This window comes from Polypterus senegalus, chromosome 4 (assembly GCF_016835505.1).
Source record: "Polypterus senegalus isolate Bchr_013 chromosome 4, ASM1683550v1, whole genome shotgun sequence".
In the NCBI taxonomy this organism is placed as follows: domain Eukaryota; kingdom Metazoa; phylum Chordata; class Cladistia; order Polypteriformes; family Polypteridae; genus Polypterus; species Polypterus senegalus.
In genome coordinates, this window is record NC_053157.1 from 63,537,881 (window position 1) to 63,557,454 (window position 19,574).

The 19,574-nt window shown below is 39.1% G+C and overlaps 1 protein-coding gene across 1 annotated transcript in view; it reads right to left on the reverse strand.

Annotated features, from left to right (window-relative positions):
• The window catches only part of LOC120528714 (serine/threonine-protein phosphatase with EF-hands 2-like), a 71,011-nt gene that overhangs the window by 40,870 nt on the left and 10,567 nt on the right, over nt 1-19,574 (reverse strand). The window contains exons 6-8 of the mRNA XM_039752870.1: nt 18,481-18,527; nt 17,745-17,911; nt 16,485-16,521 (exon numbers count right to left, since the gene is read on the reverse strand). Coding sequence (XP_039608804.1) covers nt 16,485-16,521; nt 17,745-17,911; nt 18,481-18,527 — 251 coding nt within the window. The remainder of the gene's footprint in view (nt 1-16,484; nt 16,522-17,744; nt 17,912-18,480; nt 18,528-19,574) is intronic.

Consider the following 19,574-nt stretch of genomic DNA (forward strand, 5'->3'; position numbering starts at 1 on the left):
TCTCTCTGAGCAGTCTGCTGATAAAAGGAAAGTGAGAGACAGAGTGAAAGTATTTGCTAAAATGAGTCCAGCAACAGACCAGGAGACACATGAGTCCCCTGACAAAGAAACCAAAAACAAATTAGGCTTCTGTAACCAGAGTTGAAAATAATGTGATGTTGATGTTGTGATTTGTAAGCTTGGTCTTTCTTACTTATGCTTAGCATACATGAACTCTTTAACTAAATAACTAAACTTTAATTAAATCCGTTAAGTAGTTCTCTCATGAAATGAGGACAGACAGACATACAGACAGATGTTGGATTTTATGTATATAGAGATGATGTTTTGTTATGAAAATCCTATGCAGAAAAGTGAATTTTGAGCGATCTCTAACAAAAGATTGCAGTTTAATGTATTAACATTTGCATCTTTGACTTTTGCACCGTTTTCTAGCAGTATTACGCACATGAAAGTAGGTTGGACTGTATTATAATTTTGAAAAATTCAGTGTTTTCAAGAAACTCAAATCCATTTGTGATACGCAAATTACAATCATTAATTGTCTCTGTTTTATAAAAGAAAATCTTGAGAATAGACGAGACTATTGCCAAGAGATGTTGTCAAATCCCGCCCTCCTCTCAACCATTTACGGTTAATGGTCCTCTCACCTCTCATTCGTGTAAATGCTTTTGTCAGACGCAGTTCCTGCGCTGTCAGCTGTTATAAATTATAAATAAGTTCCCAATAAAAGAAGACTTATTATGTCCACATCTTATTGAAGAATTTCATGCCGAAGGGTTATCAACAGAAGAAATGAGTACACAGGCGATCCTAGCACCGAGAAGTCAAACAAACTAACGTGAAAATCGTTGATTGGTTACACGGCAAATTGGTTAAATGCGTATCAGTAGACTATGCTGAAACTGTGCAGAAGATGAAAACATCAACTTACAATATCCCATAGAATATCTACAACCATTAACACTGTCCGGTCTTCCACTAGCTGAATTACTGTTGAAAGAAGGATGTATCGTAATTTATGTATGAGTGATGGGCTATGCAATAGGACAAGATTAGTTGTATTCAAAATTGGTCGAACAATTCTGACATGTAAAATTTTAACAGGCAATCATTTTGAGTTGCCTCGAAAGCTTGCATATTGTAATCTTTTTAGTTAGGCGATAAAAGGTGTCATTTTGCTTGGCTTTTCTCTACATTCATAATGGCTAACACGGTACAACACCCTAGTACAACAGGCAATAAGGAAGGTAATGTAGTACATCCTCCATGGATAACATTAGACACCAAAGGAGATCTTGATATGCCATTCATATTAAAACGTTAACAGTTTCCCGTTAGAATAGCTTTTGCTATGACAATTAAGAAATCACAGGGACAAACTTTTGAAAAAGTCGGTTTATTTATTAGAGAGAAAGAAACGATATTCACTCACGGGCAGTTATACGTTGCATTGTCACAATGTAACTCCAAACACAGAATCAAAATTCAATGTGATATTGCTGAAAAGTTAATTCCAAATATTGTTCTTACTGAAGTTTTACAGTAAAAGTGTAAGTTTAAAAAGTATTTGCATGTTAATCTCCACGCCAAACAGAATGAAAACATATAACACGATGAATACCTCTAACGCAACATGAAACATAATTTTCTTTCAATTTTTTACATTTTACTATTTTTAACTGTGGTTAATTACTTGCTGTAATGTAAAATAGTCAGGTCTATTATGCATATGGACAATTCCCCTGAAAATAATAACCTGTTTGAATTGTACATCTGCTTCCCATACGTGAGCGGCAGAGTCACGAAATGGCTAGCACGTAGTGCCCGCATGGGGGCTGGCGAGTGAAGCCAGCAGGGGGCAGAGCTCCCTAGTATTTAAAAATGAAATAACTGCACATATTGCTACAAGCACATGATTTTCACATTTGTGCATGGATCAAACTACTTTATACCAATCCAGAAGCTTCAATTTGTATCAAAAACATTTGTTCAGACTAATTTAAACTAGAATGTGGCACCAGACAAGGATGCCCCTTGTCATCGCTGCTATTTGCAATCGCCATTGAACCACTGGCGGTTCATTGTCATAATACTGATCAGATAAAGCGGATTAGCAGAGAAGGACTGGAAGAGAAAATCTCATTTTATGCAGATGACATGGTACTGTATATTTCGGACCCAGAAAATTCTGTGCCTGCAGTCTTAGCAGCACTCACAGAATTTCAAAAGCTCTCTGGTCTCAGAATTAATCTGAATAAAAGTGTACTCTTTCCGGTGAATTCGCAAGCATATAATATTAGATTAGACACCCTACCTTTTATCATTGCAGAACAGTTTAAATACCTAGGGGTAAACATCACAAGTAAACATAAAGCTCTATATCAACAAAATTTCGTCGTCTGCATGGAAAAAATTAAACAAGACTTGCATAGATGGTCAACCCTTCATCTGACATTAGCTGGAAGAATTAACACTGTTAAGATGAATATTCTTCCTAAGCTCCTTTTTTTATTTCAAAACATCCCAATATACATTAATAAATCATTCTTTAGGCAGTTAGATTCAACAATAACCTAATTTATTTGGAATTCAAAACATCCACGCATCAAAGAGCAACCCTACAAAGACAAAAGGCAGAAGGTGGCATGGCTCTACCTAACTTCCAGTTTTATTACTGGGCGGCAAATATACAGTCGATAAGAACCTGGACACAAATAGAAGAACATACACAGGCCTGGTCCACAATAGAAGTAAAATCCTGCAGTACTTCTTTAAATTCTCTGCTCTGTGCCCCAATAAATGCAAGTTTTTGGCAATACACTAATAACCCAATTGTGCTTCACTCACTCAGAATCTGGAACCAATGTAGAAAGCATTTTAAGACGGAGAAGCTTCTATCTGTGGCACCTCTGCAAGAGAACCACCTCTTTCAACCTTCACAAACATATGCAGTTTTTAATATCTGGAAAAAATTTGGAATTAACTTGCTTAGAGACCTTTATATAGACAACGTCTTTGCATCCTATGAACAATTACATTCCAAATTTAACATTCCAGCTACACATTTCTTTCACTATCTTCAAATCAGGAACTTTGTTAAACAGAACCTGCCCGATTTTCCTCATCTTGTACCCTCGTCCATGCTGGAAAAAATATTGCTCAATCTCAAGGAATTAGACTCCATCTCTGCAATATATAAAATCATTTTACAATCCCTTCCTTTCAAAGATCCAAGAGGACACTGGGAAAATGATCTCTCAATTAATATATCAGAAAAGGAGTGGAAAGTAGCAATGCAGAGAATTCACTCGAGCTCCATATGCGCAAAAGCATACAATTATACAACTCAAAATTATATATCGAGCACATCTGTCTCGACTAAAACTCTCCAAAATGTTTCCAGGACATGATCCAACCTGCGAACGTTGCAACCAAGCCCCAGCCTCACTAGGTCACATGTTCTGGGCCTGCACCAAATTAACATTATTCTGGACAAAAATTTTTAATTACCTCTCAGACAGCCTTGGACTCACAATCCCTCCTAACCCATTAACAGCTGTGTTTGGGGTTCTTCCAGAGGGGCTTAAAGTGGAGAAGGACAAACAAATTGTGATTGTATTTATTACACTGTTGGCACGCAGAATTATTCTGATAAACTGGAAGAACCCAAACTCTCCTCTTTTAAGTCAGTGGGAAACCGATGTGTTATATTATTTAAAATTGGAAAAAAATCAAATACTCAGTTAGAGGATCTGTACAGACTTTTTTCAAAACATGGCAGGATCTAATCAGTAATATTTTAAAAATAAGCACTTAAAGCACAGAGGGAGCAATTATCTCTGCATTTCGTTTTCTTCTCCTTTCATCTCTATTGGCCTATCAAACTCATCAATTCAGGTATGTTTACAAGCCTTAAGTTTCACCCCGTTGGCCCTGCTCTCTCTCTCATGGTGGGGGTCGACTTGTTCTCAATCCTACCTTTTGTAAAAATTGATTGATTTGTATGGAATGATTGTAATAAAATTAATTTAAAAAAAAAATCTGAAATAGCCTGCCAATAGGAATCCGCCAGGCTAATACAGTGGAGCACTTTAAAAAACTGCTAAAACAACATTACTTTAACATGGCTTTCTGATAACTTCATTTTAATTTAATCCTAATGCTCTGCATATTCAATTAATTATCATTATTATTCATGGTGGCTCCAAAATCCGTACTAACCCCTACTCTCTCTTCTGTTCTTTTTCCGGTTTTCTGTGGTGGTGACCTGCACCACCACCACCTAATCAAACCACCGTGATGTTCCTACATTGATGGATTGAAGGCCAGAAGTCCACGTGACCATCGTCATCAAGTCCTTTTCATGTGAACCCTGAAATATAATGAGGACTGACTGAGGTCATTTATGTTAGGTAGAATGCCTAGAGGGGCTGGACGGTCTCATGGCCTGGAACCCCTGCAGATTTTTTTGTTTTTTCTGTCCTCCCTGGCCATTGGACCTTACTCTTATTCTATGTTAATTAGTGTTCTCTGATTTTAATTCTTACTTTGTCTTTTTTCTCTTTCTTCATCATGTAAAGCACTGTGAGCTACACTATTTGTATGAAAATGTGCTATATAAATAAATGTTGTTGTTGTTGAAATTTCAAAACTTTTACTTGCAAAACTGGAAACCAACTTTGGTGTATTTAAAACATTTATCACGGCAAAAAAGTGTTCTAAAAGACCATTTTGAAGTATCGCACTTCACGATAATTTTTAGTTTCGAAGTAAGAATTTTTTTCTATTTTGGAAAGAGCAAAGTTGCTGAATCTGCTTTTCATGTTGTACCTGTGAACGTTTTAGTATCTTGAATTTTAAACTTGCAATGCTGGAGCTCCAGTTGTGTTCAAATTGTTATGGTGTGCATCACACAGCAAACATTCATAATGACCATTGTGATATCTTGGAAACTGTGATTTCAGCCGTAGCAATATCACTAATTTGAGCTGAGGAGCAAACATTCAAGTCCAGTTTGGAAAGGGCAAAATTTTAACTTTTAGAATGTATTAAGCATTAATGACCATTTTGGAATCTTATGCTTCTCATTTGCAAAATTGGAACTTCATCTTTATTATGTTAATAATTCCATCCATCCATCCATTTTCTAACCCGCTGAATCCGAATACAGGGTCACGGGGGTCTGCTGGAGCCAATCCCAGCCAACACAGGAACCAATCCCGGGCAGGGTGCCAACCCACCGCAGGACACACCAACCAAGCCCAATCCACCTAACCTGCATGTCTTTGGACTGTGGGAGGAAACCCTCGCAGACATGGGGAGAACATACAAACTCCACGCAGGGAGGACCTGGGAAGCGAACCCGGGTCTCCTAACTGCGAGGCAGCAGCATTACCACTGTGCCACCGTGCCGCCCATGTTAATAATTATTACTTGGAAACATGTATTTTTTTATTTTTAAAGGAATAAATGTCTTGAATCAACTTTGGTTTGTATGCTGATATTATGACCATTCAGGAAATCTCAAACTTTTCTACTAAAATGAAAACTTTGGGATGTTAACAGGGTAGAGCTTGGAACAGGATCAGTGACACAACTGGAATTTGATGGGCCCAAATGCCCCCTCATGTCAAAATAAATCAAATAAACATGACCTCCATCATTGAGATAGAGCAAGTATATGAGCTACTTAAAAACAGTCATAATTAAACTTTATGGAGTTGACTGAAAGGGGACAACACAAGCCTTTTCATTTCAATGTCAAGCATGCTAATAATAAAGCCTTGTGAAACAACAGCCTTGTAGTCATTGTGGGCCCTACTGTTATTTTACTGGAGACTATCGCAGCATCATTCTGAAATTATGGCATGGATTTGTCATTTACAGTTAAGTCCATAAATATTTGGACAGAGACAACTTTTTTCTAATTTTGGTTCTGTACATTACCACAATGAATTTTAAATGAAACAACTCAGATGCAGTTGAAGTGCAAACTTTCAGCTTTAATTCAGTGGGTTGAACAAAACAATTGCATAAAAATGTGAGGCAACTAAAGCATTTTTTTAACACAATCCCTTTATTTCAGGGGCTCAAAAGTAATTGGACAGTTGACTCAGAGGCTATTTCATGGGCAGGTGTGGGCAAGTCTGTCGTTATGTCATTATCAATCAAGCAGATAAAAGGCCTGGAGTTAATTTGAGGTGTGGTGCTTGCATGTGGAAGATTTTGCTGTGAACAGACAACATGCGGTCAAAGGAACTCTCCATGCAGGTGAAAGAAGCCATCCTTAAGCTGCGAAAACAGAAAAAACCCATTGGAGAAATTGCTACAAGATTACGAGTGGCAAAATCTACAGTTTGGTACATCCTGAGAAAGAAAGCAAGCACTGGTGAACTTAGCAATGCAAAAAGACCTGGACGTCCTTGGAAGACAATGGTGGTGGATGATCACAGAATCATTTCCATGGTGAAGAGAAACCCCTTCACAACAGCCAACCAAGTGAACAACACTCTCCCGGGGGTAGGTGTATCGATATCCAAGTCTACCATAAAGAGAAGATGGCATGAAAGTAAATACAGAGGGTGTACTGTAAGGTGCAAGTCACTCATAAGCCTCAAGAATAGAAAGGCTAGATTGGATTTTGCTAAAGAACATCTAAAAAAGCCAGCACAGTTCTGGAAAAACATTCTTTGGACAGATGAAACCAAGATCAACCTCTACCAGAATGATGGCAAGAAAAAAGTATGGAGAAGGCGTGGAACAGCTCATTATCCAAAGCATACTACATCATCTGTAAAACACGGTGGAGGCAGTGTGATGGCTTGGGTGTGCATGGCTGCCAGTGGCACTGGGACACTAGTGTTTATTGATGATATGACACAGGACAGAAGCAGCCGAATGAATTCTGAGGTGTTCAGAGACAAAACTGTCTGCTCAAATCCAGCTAAATGCAGTCAAATTGATTGGCCGGCATTTCATGATCCAGATGGACAATGACCCAAAACATACAGCCAAAGCAACCCAGGAGTTTATTAAAGCAAAGAAGTGGAAAATTCTTGAATTGCCAAGTCAGTCACCTGATCTTAACCCAATTGAGCATGCATTTCACTTGTTGAAGACTAAACTTCAGACAGAAAGGCCCAGAAACAAATAGCAGCTGAAAGCCACTGCAGTAAAGGCCTGGCATAGCATTAAAAAGTAGGAAACACAATATCTGGTGATGTCCATGAGTTCAAGACTTCAGGCTATCATTGCCAGCAAAGGGTTTTCAACCAAGTATTAGAAATGAACATTTTATTTCTAGTTGCAGTATTTAATTTGTCCAATTACTTTTGAGCCCCTGAAATAAAGGGATTGTGTTAATAAATGCTTTAGTTGCCTCACATTTTTATGTAATCTTTTTGTTCAACCCACTGAATTAAAGCTGAAAGGCTGCACTTCAACTGCTTCTGAGTTGTTTCATTTAAAATTTATTGTGGTATTGTACAGAACCAAAATTAGAAAAAAGTTTTCTCTGTCCAAATATTTATGGACCTAACTGTATTTATGCTATTAATGCCTTTACAATTCTGATATTTTCTCAGTAACTATAATTAATATACAAGAATTTCTTATACAAACACCCGTTCAAAGTGTTTGAATTCACTTTGTGTGATGGTGCGGGTTAGCTCCATGCTCCCTGCTGCATGCGGCAGCCTCTGACCCAGTAACCGTCACATAACTGGAATGATCCGGACACACGAGAACGTACATACCAAGGGGCAGGTATAGAAGTGCCACGGTGCTTTTAGTACTAAAAAAAAAACAAAATCAAAACAGTGTTCCTAAGTGCAGATCCCAAATGTCTTCAATACATAAATAATAAATACAGTGGTACCTCGGTATACGTCCCGTTTGGATGTGAAATATTTTGCTTGGTATACGACTCGCGTGTTACCCTTGTTTACCTCTCTCGAGACAAAGCCACGACTGCCCACGAAGGTCATTACGGCAGCTGCTAGCATTCAGTGAACAACCCGCACTATAACTCTCTGTGAATTTTCACGTGATTTCGTGTTTTTTGCCGTAAATTTGAATTGCTTGTTGGAAAGTATGAAGGTGGCATGCGTATCCAGGACTTGGCTGCTGCATGCTGTATCTACGATTGTGAAAAACAAAAATGTTATTATAAAGTAAAGTGAGGTTAAATTTTCATTTATTTCATCTAATTGCTTTTATATTTATATATTTTAGTATTAAGCAGTGTTTAAACTATTTTATACAACCCTATCAATGTATAATCTATACTAATAAAAGGCAAAGCCCTCACTGACTGACTCACTGACTGACTCATCACTAATTCTCCAACTTCCCGTGTAGGTAGAAGGCTGAAATTTGGCAGGCTCATTCCTTACAGCTTACTTACAAAAGTTGGGCAGGTTTCATTTCGAAATTCTACGCATAATGGTCATAACTGGAACCTATTTTTCTCCATATACTGTAATGGACGTTAGCTCGATGGCCATGGGGGGGTGGAGCTGCGTGTGACATCATCACGCCTCCCACGTAATCACGTGAACTGACTGTGACCGCAGTACGTAGAAAAGAATGAAGAGCTCCCAAAGAGCGCTGAAGAAAAATGCTGAATACTTTATTCGCGAGATACAAGTTTAATGAGAAGACACAAGGTATAAACGAGACTTTGGATCACTTTGTAACGGAGTTAAAATTGCTGTAGTGAGAAACTTTTAAGTGCCGGATCTTAGCTAACATTAAATAAAGCCGTGGACATCGCGAGATCGCACGAGATAGCACAGGCACAGCTCAGAAGCTTTGATGCATGTACTCTGAGTGGCTCACGTGAACTGACTATGAACGCAGTATGCAGAGAAAGCAAGACCTCTAAAGAGCGCGGAGACTTTTGATCACGTGAACGTGTCTGCAAAAAGTGGCGTTTCCTGCACTTCAAAAATACTACAAAAGTCGGGCAGCCGGCGCGCGTGCATAGCTGTGCCGGCCTTTGAGACGCTGACTGCGCTTCTGCCTTAAGTGAAAGTAAACACTTTTCATTTTTTTCCCCCTTCCCATGAGCTACAGCCCAGACAACTGCAAACACGGGATCCCATTTCTAGACCGCGGCAAACTAATATTAAGGCACTTTGCACTTTCTTTTACACGTATACGATTATGAGGTCGTCAGGTCGGATTATGAAGACACGCACAGGAGTGGAGGACCGACAGTGCCATCCCGGCCAGTTAATGGCAGGGCCGTCTCTCCAGTCTACACGAGACCCACCGCGCTCATATCGTCAGCGAAGACCTCTCTCTACACTATATTAAAGAAAAAGGCAAGTTTCCTTTCTTTACACCTTTTTTCCTTTTATCCCAAACCAAAGTCTTTCTCTCTTAACACTGCAGAGGACACAAAAATGATTTTCTTTTAATTGCTGGTAATGCCGGTAAGGCACATTACCACAGGCAGAAATTTGGACGTTCACATAGAAAATGTAATTTCTATACCACAGCCGTCGTGTAGCGCCTTTCAAAAGGGATCTGCTACCAACAGATGATTCATATATATTTTAACTGCTGTTAGTACTACTTACCTGTTATGTTATACCGGCTTTAAAATGTAGCTTACCCAAAACCACTCCAGTGGTGCTCAGTGTATCTTTACTTCTTAAAACCTTAATGTTTTACTGTTTAATAACTTATAGACTACATTTTATTTTTTTCCCTTGCACTCAGTGAGCGAGGCCAATGGGTGATCAGTTATATATATATATATATGAATGACCTCCAAAGAGCGCTGAGACTTTTGATCACGTGAATGTGTCTGCAAAAAGTGGGGTCTCCTGCCCTGCAAAAGTCGAGCAGCCAGCGCGCGTGCATAGCTGTGCCGGCCTTTGAGACGCTGACTCCGCTTCTGCCTTAAGTCAAAGTGAGCACTTTTAATTTTTTTCATCCTCCCCCTGCGCTATAGCCCAGACAACTGCAAACACGGGATCCCTTTTCTAGACCGCGGCAAACTAATATTAAGGCGCTTCACACTTTCTTTTGCACGTATACGATTATGAGGTCGCAGAAGACACGCACACGAGTGAAGGACTGACAGTGCCATCACAGCCGGTTAATGGCAGGGACGTCTCACCAGTCTACACAAGACCCACCGTGACGGTCCCCAAAAGGCGCTCATATCGTCAGCGAAGACATCTCTCTACACTATATTAAAGAAAAAGGCAACTTTCCTTTCTTTACACCTTTTTTCCTTTTATCCCAAACCAAAGCCTTTCTCTCTTAACACTGCAGAGGACACAAAACTAATTTTCTTTAAATGCCGGTAAGGCACATTACCAGAGGCACAAATTTGAACGTTCACATAGAAAATGTAATTTCTATACCACAGCCGTCGTGTAGCGCCTTTCAAAAGGGATCAACTACCGACAGATGATCCATATACATTTTAGCAGCTGTTAGTACTACTTACCTGTTGTGTTACACAGTCTTTAAAATGTAGTTTACCCGAAACCACTCCAGTAGTGCTCAATGTATCGTAACGTTACGTAAATGTTAATGTTTTACTGTTTAATAACTTATAGACTACATTTTATTTTTTTTCCCTTGCAGTCAGTGATCAAAGCTATACACACACATATAGACACATAAATATATATACACATATATATACCTGTGTGTGTGTGTGTATATATATATATATAACTAGCAGAATACCCGTGCTTCGCAGCGGAGAAGTAGTGTGTTAAAGAAGGTACGAAAAAGAAAAGGAAAAATTTTAAAAATAACGTAACATGATTGTTAATGTAATTGTTTTGTCATTGATATGAGTGTTGTTCTCATATCTATCTATATATATATATATATATATATCTACAGTATCTATATATATATATATATATGTTGTTCTCATATCTATCTATATATATATATATATCTCTATCTATCTATATATATATATATATATATACCCGCGCTTGGCAGCGGAGAAGTAGTGTGTTAAGAAAAGGAAACATTTTGAAAATAACGTAACATGATTGTCAATGTAATTGTTTTGTCACTGTTATGAGTGTCGCTGTGATATATATATATATAGCAAAATACCAGCTTGCAGCGATGTCATGTGTTTAAGAAGTTATGAAAAAGAAAAGGAAACGTTTTAAAAATAATGTAACATGATTGTCAAAGTAATTGTTTTGTGTATTTGGCGGCAGCGTCACGAAGTTGTTTTCGGTAGCTGCATCAGAAAATGTACCACGACGTCTGACACGCCTCCTTTTTACTGTTTTCTCACAGCTTGGATTGCTGCTGTCATATATATATACACACACACACACACACATACATATATATATATACACATATATATACACATACATATCTTCATATCTACATATCTATATATACATATCTATATATACACATATATATATACATACCTATCTACATCATATATACACACACATACATACATACACACACACAAATTATATATGTGTGTGTGTGTGTATATATATATATATAATGTAGATAGGGGTGTGTGTATATATATATATATATATACACATACATACATATATATACACATATATATACTTGTGTGTATGTTTGTATGTGTCTATATGTGTGTGTATAGCTTTGGTCACTGAGTGCAAGGGAAAAATAATAAAATATAGTCTATAAGTTATTAAACAGTAAAACATTAACGTTTTAAGAAGTACAGGTACATTGAGCACTACTGGAGTGGTTGCGGGTAAACTACATTTTAAAGACTGTGTAACACAACAGGTAAGTAACTAACAGCAGCTAAAATGTATATGGATCATCTCTCGGTAGTTGATCCCTTTTGAAAGGCGCTACACGACGCTGTGGTATAGAAATTACATTTTCTATGTGAACGTTCAAATTTGTGCCTCTGGTAATGTGCCTTACCGGCATTTAAAGAAAATTAGTTTTGTGTCCTCTGCACTGTTAAGAGAGAAAGGCTTTGGTTTGGGATAAAAGGTGTAAAGAAAGGAAAGTTGCCTTTTCTTTTATATAGTATAGAGATGTGTGTTCGCTGACGCTATGATCGCCTTTTGGGGACAGTCGCGGTGGGTCTTGTGTAGACTGGTGAGGCGTCCCTGCCATTAATCAGCTGTGATGGCACTGTCAGTCCTCCACTCGTGTGCGTGTCTTCATAATCCGAGTGATGACCTCATAATCGTATACGTGCAAAAGAAAGTGTGAATCGCCTTAATATTATTTTGCCGTGGTGTAGAAAAGGGGTCCGTGTTTGCACTTGTCTGGGCTATAGCGCGGGGAGGATGAAAAAATTAAAAGTGCTCACTTTGACTTAAGGCAGAAGCGCAGTCAGCGTCTCAAAGGCGGCACAGCTATGCACGCGCTGGCTGCTCGACTCTTGCTGGGCAGGAGACCACAGTTTTTGCAGACACGTTCATGATATCAAAAGTCTCAGAGCTCTTTGGAGGTCATTCATATATATATATATAGCAAAATCCAGCGCCTCAGCGGAGAAGTAGTGTGTTAAAGAAGTAATGAAAAGAAAAGGAAACATTTTAATAATAGCGTAACATGATTGACATTGTCATGAGTGTTGCTGTCATATATATGCCTGCCTAAATAAGTCACCCTCGCTTTGCTCTTACTTTATTTACCGTTCATTTAATCATGGCTATTGGCGGAAAAATTATAAAATGGAAGGAGGATGGCTTTACCAAAACAATTATTGATGGCGAATCGATTATTCATAAAGCTTGAATTGGTGATGTTTTTCTGTGTTAACCTCATATTTTTTTAGACTTCTTCTCAAACTAAGGTGGTGCGAGGGTAAAATGAATCGGGATGCGCTGATCAATGTAATCCGTGTACCAGGAAATCATGCATTGACAAAAGCTCCCTTTGCTTGTAATGCAAAGTGTGATTAAATGCATTATTTTTAACGCGTTATGGAGCACATGCATGAAGCTTCTCAGCTGTGCTTGTGCTAAGAAAAGGAAAGATTTTAAAAATAGCGTAACACGATTGTCAATGTGACCTTTTGTAAGTAGTGCCTGGAGGATTCAGTGTGGAGAAACTCGAGAGACAGCGTGTGTATTAACTTGTGGATTTTTCTGTGAGTATTTGGTGGCAGTCTGACGAAGTTGCTTCGGAAGACGGCATTAGCTGAGCTCAGCTCAGACCAAATTAGATGAATGGGAGGGAGATGATGACGTGACTCCCCCACCCGCCTTAACTGTCAATCCCCACAAACACAGTCTCTCGGAATTTGCATAAGCACACCCCTTCACCTACAATTTTAACTTAGTTACAAAGTGATCAAAACTCGTTTATATCCTCGTCCTCTCATTAAACTTGTATCCCGCATTACCTGTGGGCATGTGAAGCAGCGTAGCCTGTCTATGAACTTAATTTAAAGTTTAGGTTTACACCTTTCTTTCTTTCGAGGTAGCAGCACTCATGAATATGGTAGTATATGTCACTTTCGCTCGCTTCTTATTGTTTCGCTGCCTTCTCAATTATATAATGCATGTTTTCTTAAGCGCTTTTTGGAGGTCTTCCTGGTTTTCTACGCACTGCGTTGACAATCAGTTCACGTGATTACGTGGGAGGCGTGATGATGTCACACGAAACTCTGCCCCCCCACGTCATTCCAGCTCAATTCCATTACAGTTAATGGAGAAAATACCTTCCAGTTATGACCATTAGGTGTAGAATTTCGAAATGAAACCTGCCCAACTTTTGTAAGTAAGCTGTAAGGAATGAGCCTGCCAAATTTCAGCCTTCTACCTACACGGGAAGTTGGAGAATTAGTGATGAGTGAGTGAGTGAGTGAGTGAGTGAGTGAGTGAGGGCTTTGCCTTTTATTAGTATAGATGTAGATAGGTGTGTGTGTGTGTGTATATATATATATATAATGTAGATAGGTGTGTGTGTGTATATATATATATATATAATGTAGATAGGTGTGTGTGTGTGTATATATATATATATATAATGTAGATAGGTGTGTGTGTGTGTGTGTATATATATATATATATATATAATGTAGATAGGTGTGTGTGTGTGTGTATATATATATATATAATGTAGATAGGTGTGTGTGTGTGTGTATATATATATATATATAATGTAGATAGGTGTGTGTGTGTGTGTATATATATATATATAATGTAGATAGGTGTGTGTGTGTGTGTATATATATTGTAGATAGGTACCTGACAGAACTGGAGAGGATCTGCAAGGAGGAATGGCAGAGGATCCCCAAATCCAGGTGTGAAAAACTTGTTGCATCTTTCCCAAGAAGACTCATGGCTGTATTAGCTCAAAAGGGTGCTTCTACTAAATATTGAGCAAAGGGTCTGAATACTTAGGACCATGTGATATTTCAGTTTTTCTTTTTTAATAAATATGCAACAATTTCAAAAATTATTTTTTTTGTCAATATGGGGTGCTGTGTGTACATTAATGAGGAAAAAAATTAATTTAAATGATTTTAGCAAATGGCTGCAATATAACAAAGAGTGAAAAATTGAAGGGGGTCTGAATACTTTTCGTACCCACTGTATATATATATATATATTTATATATATATATATGTGTGTATATATATGTATATGTATATATGTAGACTCAAACCGATTATAACAGCAGCAATCCAAGCTGTGAAAATACACTAAAAAGGAGGCGCGTCAGACGTCGTGGTACATTTTCTGATGCAACTTCGTGACGCTGCCGCCAAATAAACAAAACAATTACATTGACAATCATGTTACGTTATTTTTAAAATGTTTCCTTTTCTTTTTCATAACTTCTTTAACACACTACTTCTCCGCTGCGAAGCACAGGTATTTTGCTAGTATGCCAATAAAAATAGGATTTTTTTTTTCATGGGAACGAATTAATCATTTTCCCTTTATTTCTTATGGGAAAAATTTGTTTGGTATACGTCCTGGTTGGTATAAGTCAAAGGATCTGGAACGGATTAAGGACATATACCAAGGTACCACTGTACATAAAAAAATGAAATCCAATTTAAAACAAGGGACATAAAACAATACAGTCATCGGGTCCTTAATGCCCAGACAGAGGAGCCAAGCACAGCTCCATCTTCGTCTATCTTCCATCTCACCCATTGCTCGCTCAACTGGCGGAGACGTTAACAGCTGCAGTGTTCATCACTCGACCCCCGTCTTAGCTGCCCTCATGGCTCCAGCCAGACCAGCCAGGGTTGGTCCTCCTCCTGTCATCCTTAACACACCCGCAGTCATACCTCGGATGCCAGGCGAGGACTCCTCCATGCTCACACCCACTCCACACAGTTCATTCAGTAGGCCAACCAGCCCCTGGAAGGCCGCTCCATTGCTGCTTGTCCAGGCCCAAGATCGCGTTGCCTTTCCCCCCACTAGCTGTCTGCTCTCTCCACACTCTGTTTCTGTCCCCTCTGCCTGGTTATTTTCTTCCTCTGTGTAATTTTCTTCTCTCATCTCTCTACTGTGCCGACCCCCAATGGCAAAAATATTTAAAAATTGAATATTGCATTAGAAAAATAGAAATCAATGCCATTTTAGAGTACCCCAGATGTCAAAATTTGTGTTTATTTTTTCAGAATATGGGGGAACAGAAATACATTTTACAGTTAAATTTGTTAATTTTGGTTGATTGCATTTTGATTTTTTACGTTGGTGGCAAGACTTCTTTTCTTACACTTCTTAAGTGGAAAACAATTCTTTTACAGCCTCATTAATCAGCCAGCCAGCCAGTCAGTCAGTCATTATCCAACCCGCTATATCCTAACACAGGGTCATGGGGGTCTGCTGTAGCCAATCCCAGCTAAAACAGCAAGGCAGGAACAAATCTCGGGCAGGGCACCAGCCCACCACAGGGCACACACACACACCAAGGAGAATTTAGGATCACCAATGCACCTAACCTGCATGTCTTTGGACTGTGGGAGGAAACCACGCAGACACAGAGAGAACATGCAAACTCCACACAGGGAGGACCCGGGAAGCAAACCCGGGTCTCCTAACTGCGAGGTAGCAGCACTACCCACTGCGCCACCAGCCTTATTGGTATTAATGGCAAAGCTCTCCCTCTGCTTTCATTACCTGGCAAATGACAACAGTTTACGGTCGTGTTGCCCATATGATGGCCTCAAGTGTTTCATCACTAATCTACTTACAGTTATGCAAAAAGCCACTGTGACCTAAATAAGGAGTTTACGATGCCTCGTGCCACTTGCATTTTGTGGCAAATGTAATTGTAAGGATAAAAGAAACGTAGTTATGTTTGAAAGTGTGCGGTCCAAGGAAGCAGGGGGTTTCCTGCAGTTATGCCAGTTTTTAAAAGTAGAAGACATATTTGTACTTCATGGAATAGGCAGACAGCTCTTCACCACATGGCATGTTGGGAATGTGACCAACTGAGCCACAGTATGGGTAACACGTTGGAAAAGTACAGGATGGCAAATGAATTTATTTTCTTACCTTATATTTGTGCATGACTTCTTTTGTAAATCCATACCTAATGCAAAGAAAAAAAGAATAAAATTACAGCGTTTATACTGGCAATTTATAAATAAAGGGAAAGAGCCTTATTTTTTTAACTGTTAAAATAAAGATAGCCACCAGTTAAGTGATATACTATTAAACATTAAAGAACAAGAATGTGTCTAAGATTAAGAAAATAAAGGAAATGAACTTAAAGAACGGGCGGCACGGTGGCGCAGTGGGTAGCGCTGCTGCCTCGCAGTTAGGAGACCCGGGTTCGCTTCCCGGGTCCTTCCCGGGTCCTCCCTGCGTGGAGTTTGCATGTTCTCCCCGTGTCTGCGTGGGTTTCCTCCCACAGTCCAAAGACATGCAGGTTAGGTGGATTGGCGATTCTAAATTGGCCCTAGTGTGTGCTTGGTGTGTGGGTGTGTTTGTGTGTGTCCTGCGGTGGGTTGGCACCCTGCCCAGGATTGGTTCCTGCCTTGTTTCCTGTGTTGGCTGGGATTGGCTCCAGCAGACCCCCGTGACCCTATTTGGATTCAGCGGGTTAGGAAATGGATGGATGAACTTAAAGAACAGAAGCAAAAGTAACGACTAAGTTTGATTTGGCAAGCTCTGCAAAGGGACTAGCAGGAGCAATATGGCTGCTGCTAAAGTAATCTTTTTTTTTTTGTCTTTGAAACATTTGTGCTTCTTGTCTAGTTTGTCTTGTTCATTTCTGTAATGTTTGGCTGCTTCTGAATAAAGACATCCTTAGGATGTCTAACTTAGTTATTTACTGCTGCAGAGATGCAGCCACTACATATCCATCCATCCATTATCCAACCCGCTATATCCTAACTACAGGGTCACGGGGGTCTGCTGGAGCCAATCCCAGCCAACACAGGGCGCAAGGCAGGAAACCAACCCCGGGCAGGGCGCCAGCCCTCTGCAGCCCACTACATATCCATCCATCCATCCATTTTCCAACCTGTTGAATCCAAACACAGGGTCACGGGGGTCTGCTGGAGCCAATCCCAGCCAACACAGGGCAAAAGGCAGGAACTAATCCCGGGCAGGGTGCCAACCCACCGCAGGACACAGACAAACACACCCATACACCAAGCACACACTAAGGCCAATTTAGAATCGTCAATCCACCTAACCGGCATGTCTTTGGACTGTGGGAGGAAACCGGAGCGCCCGGAGGAAACCCCACTACATATCACAAAACTGAATTATAACTTTTAACGTGTGTGTATGGCTCACTCACATTACCTGAGATTGACAATGTAGTCTTCATGATTTCCTCTGTTCAGATGCACCTGGTTTGGATAAACTAGGAGGAATGCGAACAGGATCATGAGGATCTCAATGGAGTCCTTGCCTCTGTCCACATAGTCTCCATTGAAGATGTAGGGCTTCTCTACAGATGGCAGGCCATTCTAAGACAGTAGTAAAAATCAATCAATTACCACATGCAAAGATGGGCAGATTTTCAAACATATACAGTATATAAATGTAATCATCTGTTATAAGATCACATAGTGCTCATTCCAACAGATGGAGCAACACAAACATTTGTAGTAATAAAATGCATTGCAAATGCAACACATGGCTCATCACAAACATTAACACTGCTTTTACACATCCCATACCAAATGGCATATAATATGCATTGCAATTGCCATTCCAACAGATGGCAGAATGAACTTTATTGAGACAAATGTTTGTGATGTGCTGTCTGTTGGAACAACAAATGAAATTACCTTTATTGCTATATGCGTTACAAAATACATTCCAATAGATAATGCACAGCAAGCATTAACACTGAGGACAACGTTGGGTACTTAGATTTCTTAGACGGGTGGCACTGCTGGTTCTATAAGAAAACAACAGTAGCATCACAAAGCAAATGCATGGAAAGTCAGCTATCCAAACACTGCAGGTCTAAAGACTTTCAACATCAGTTCTCAAGCAGAAACTAATGTAGTGTAGTTCTTTTGAGACCTACCTTATAAAATATTAAAAGCAGATCATCTAGTTTTCCATGTAAATCCCCTATAAAAGAAAATAAGGCATAAGTGAATAGCCCTAATAAGTAAATGGGTAACTTACAACCTCTGAGAGTGGAGACCAAATTTCCAAAAATCACTGACTTCCTTTTTTTTATTCACTTTTTTTTATTGAGTTGTGCAAATTCCTACAAATGAAGTTTTATGCTATCGTACAGACTTAGTGAAGCACAATCCCGACTAAACACGTCCCAAGAACAGCTATTCTTTATTGAACATGTTTGGAAATTTGATCTTCATGTGAATAAATAAGGGCCAGGACATCCAATTGCAAACACTAAACCGGAGTAACATGAATCTTCTAACACAAAGGCGATAGATAGATAGATAGATAGATAGATAGATAGATAGATAGATAGATAGATAGATAGATAGATAGATAGATAGATAGATAGATAGATAGATAGATAGATAGATAGATAGATAGATAGATAGATAGATAGATACTTTATTAATCCCAAGGGGAAATTCACAATTGGAAGAAACAATTAAAAAAAATCCATAATACATTGGTCTTCCAGCCCAAATAATCGCTCACATGTACCTTGTAGCGCACGCCTTTCTGATTTGGTGGCACTATATGAGAATCTCTGAGTGTGTTGGTGCTTCTTCAGATGGTGGGGTCCATACATTCTCATGATAAAGGTACATCTGAAATGTTTAATAAGCTTAACAGCCTACAGGCCTCCCTTTTTTTCAACTTGTATGTAATTTATATTACAACTGGTGTGATCCCAAATAAGATTGCAGAGGCCTAAATTGAATCATTACCAGAGAATGAGTCACACGGTTCTTGTTTGAAATGTGTGTTTTCTGGGTTATTTCCCATATAGCAAATGTTAATATACAGTACTTGAACTGAGTATTTTCTCGTGATGGACAACTCACAAATGATTTGTTCTTTTTGAACCACTCTTCAGTGAATTGTACCAATAAGCTCACAAGCATGAATGAGTTTGATTCAGTGGAGCTCAATGGGAGTGCTAAAGCGCATGAATGTTCTATGTAATGTCAGCAGCGTCTTTCATTTCTT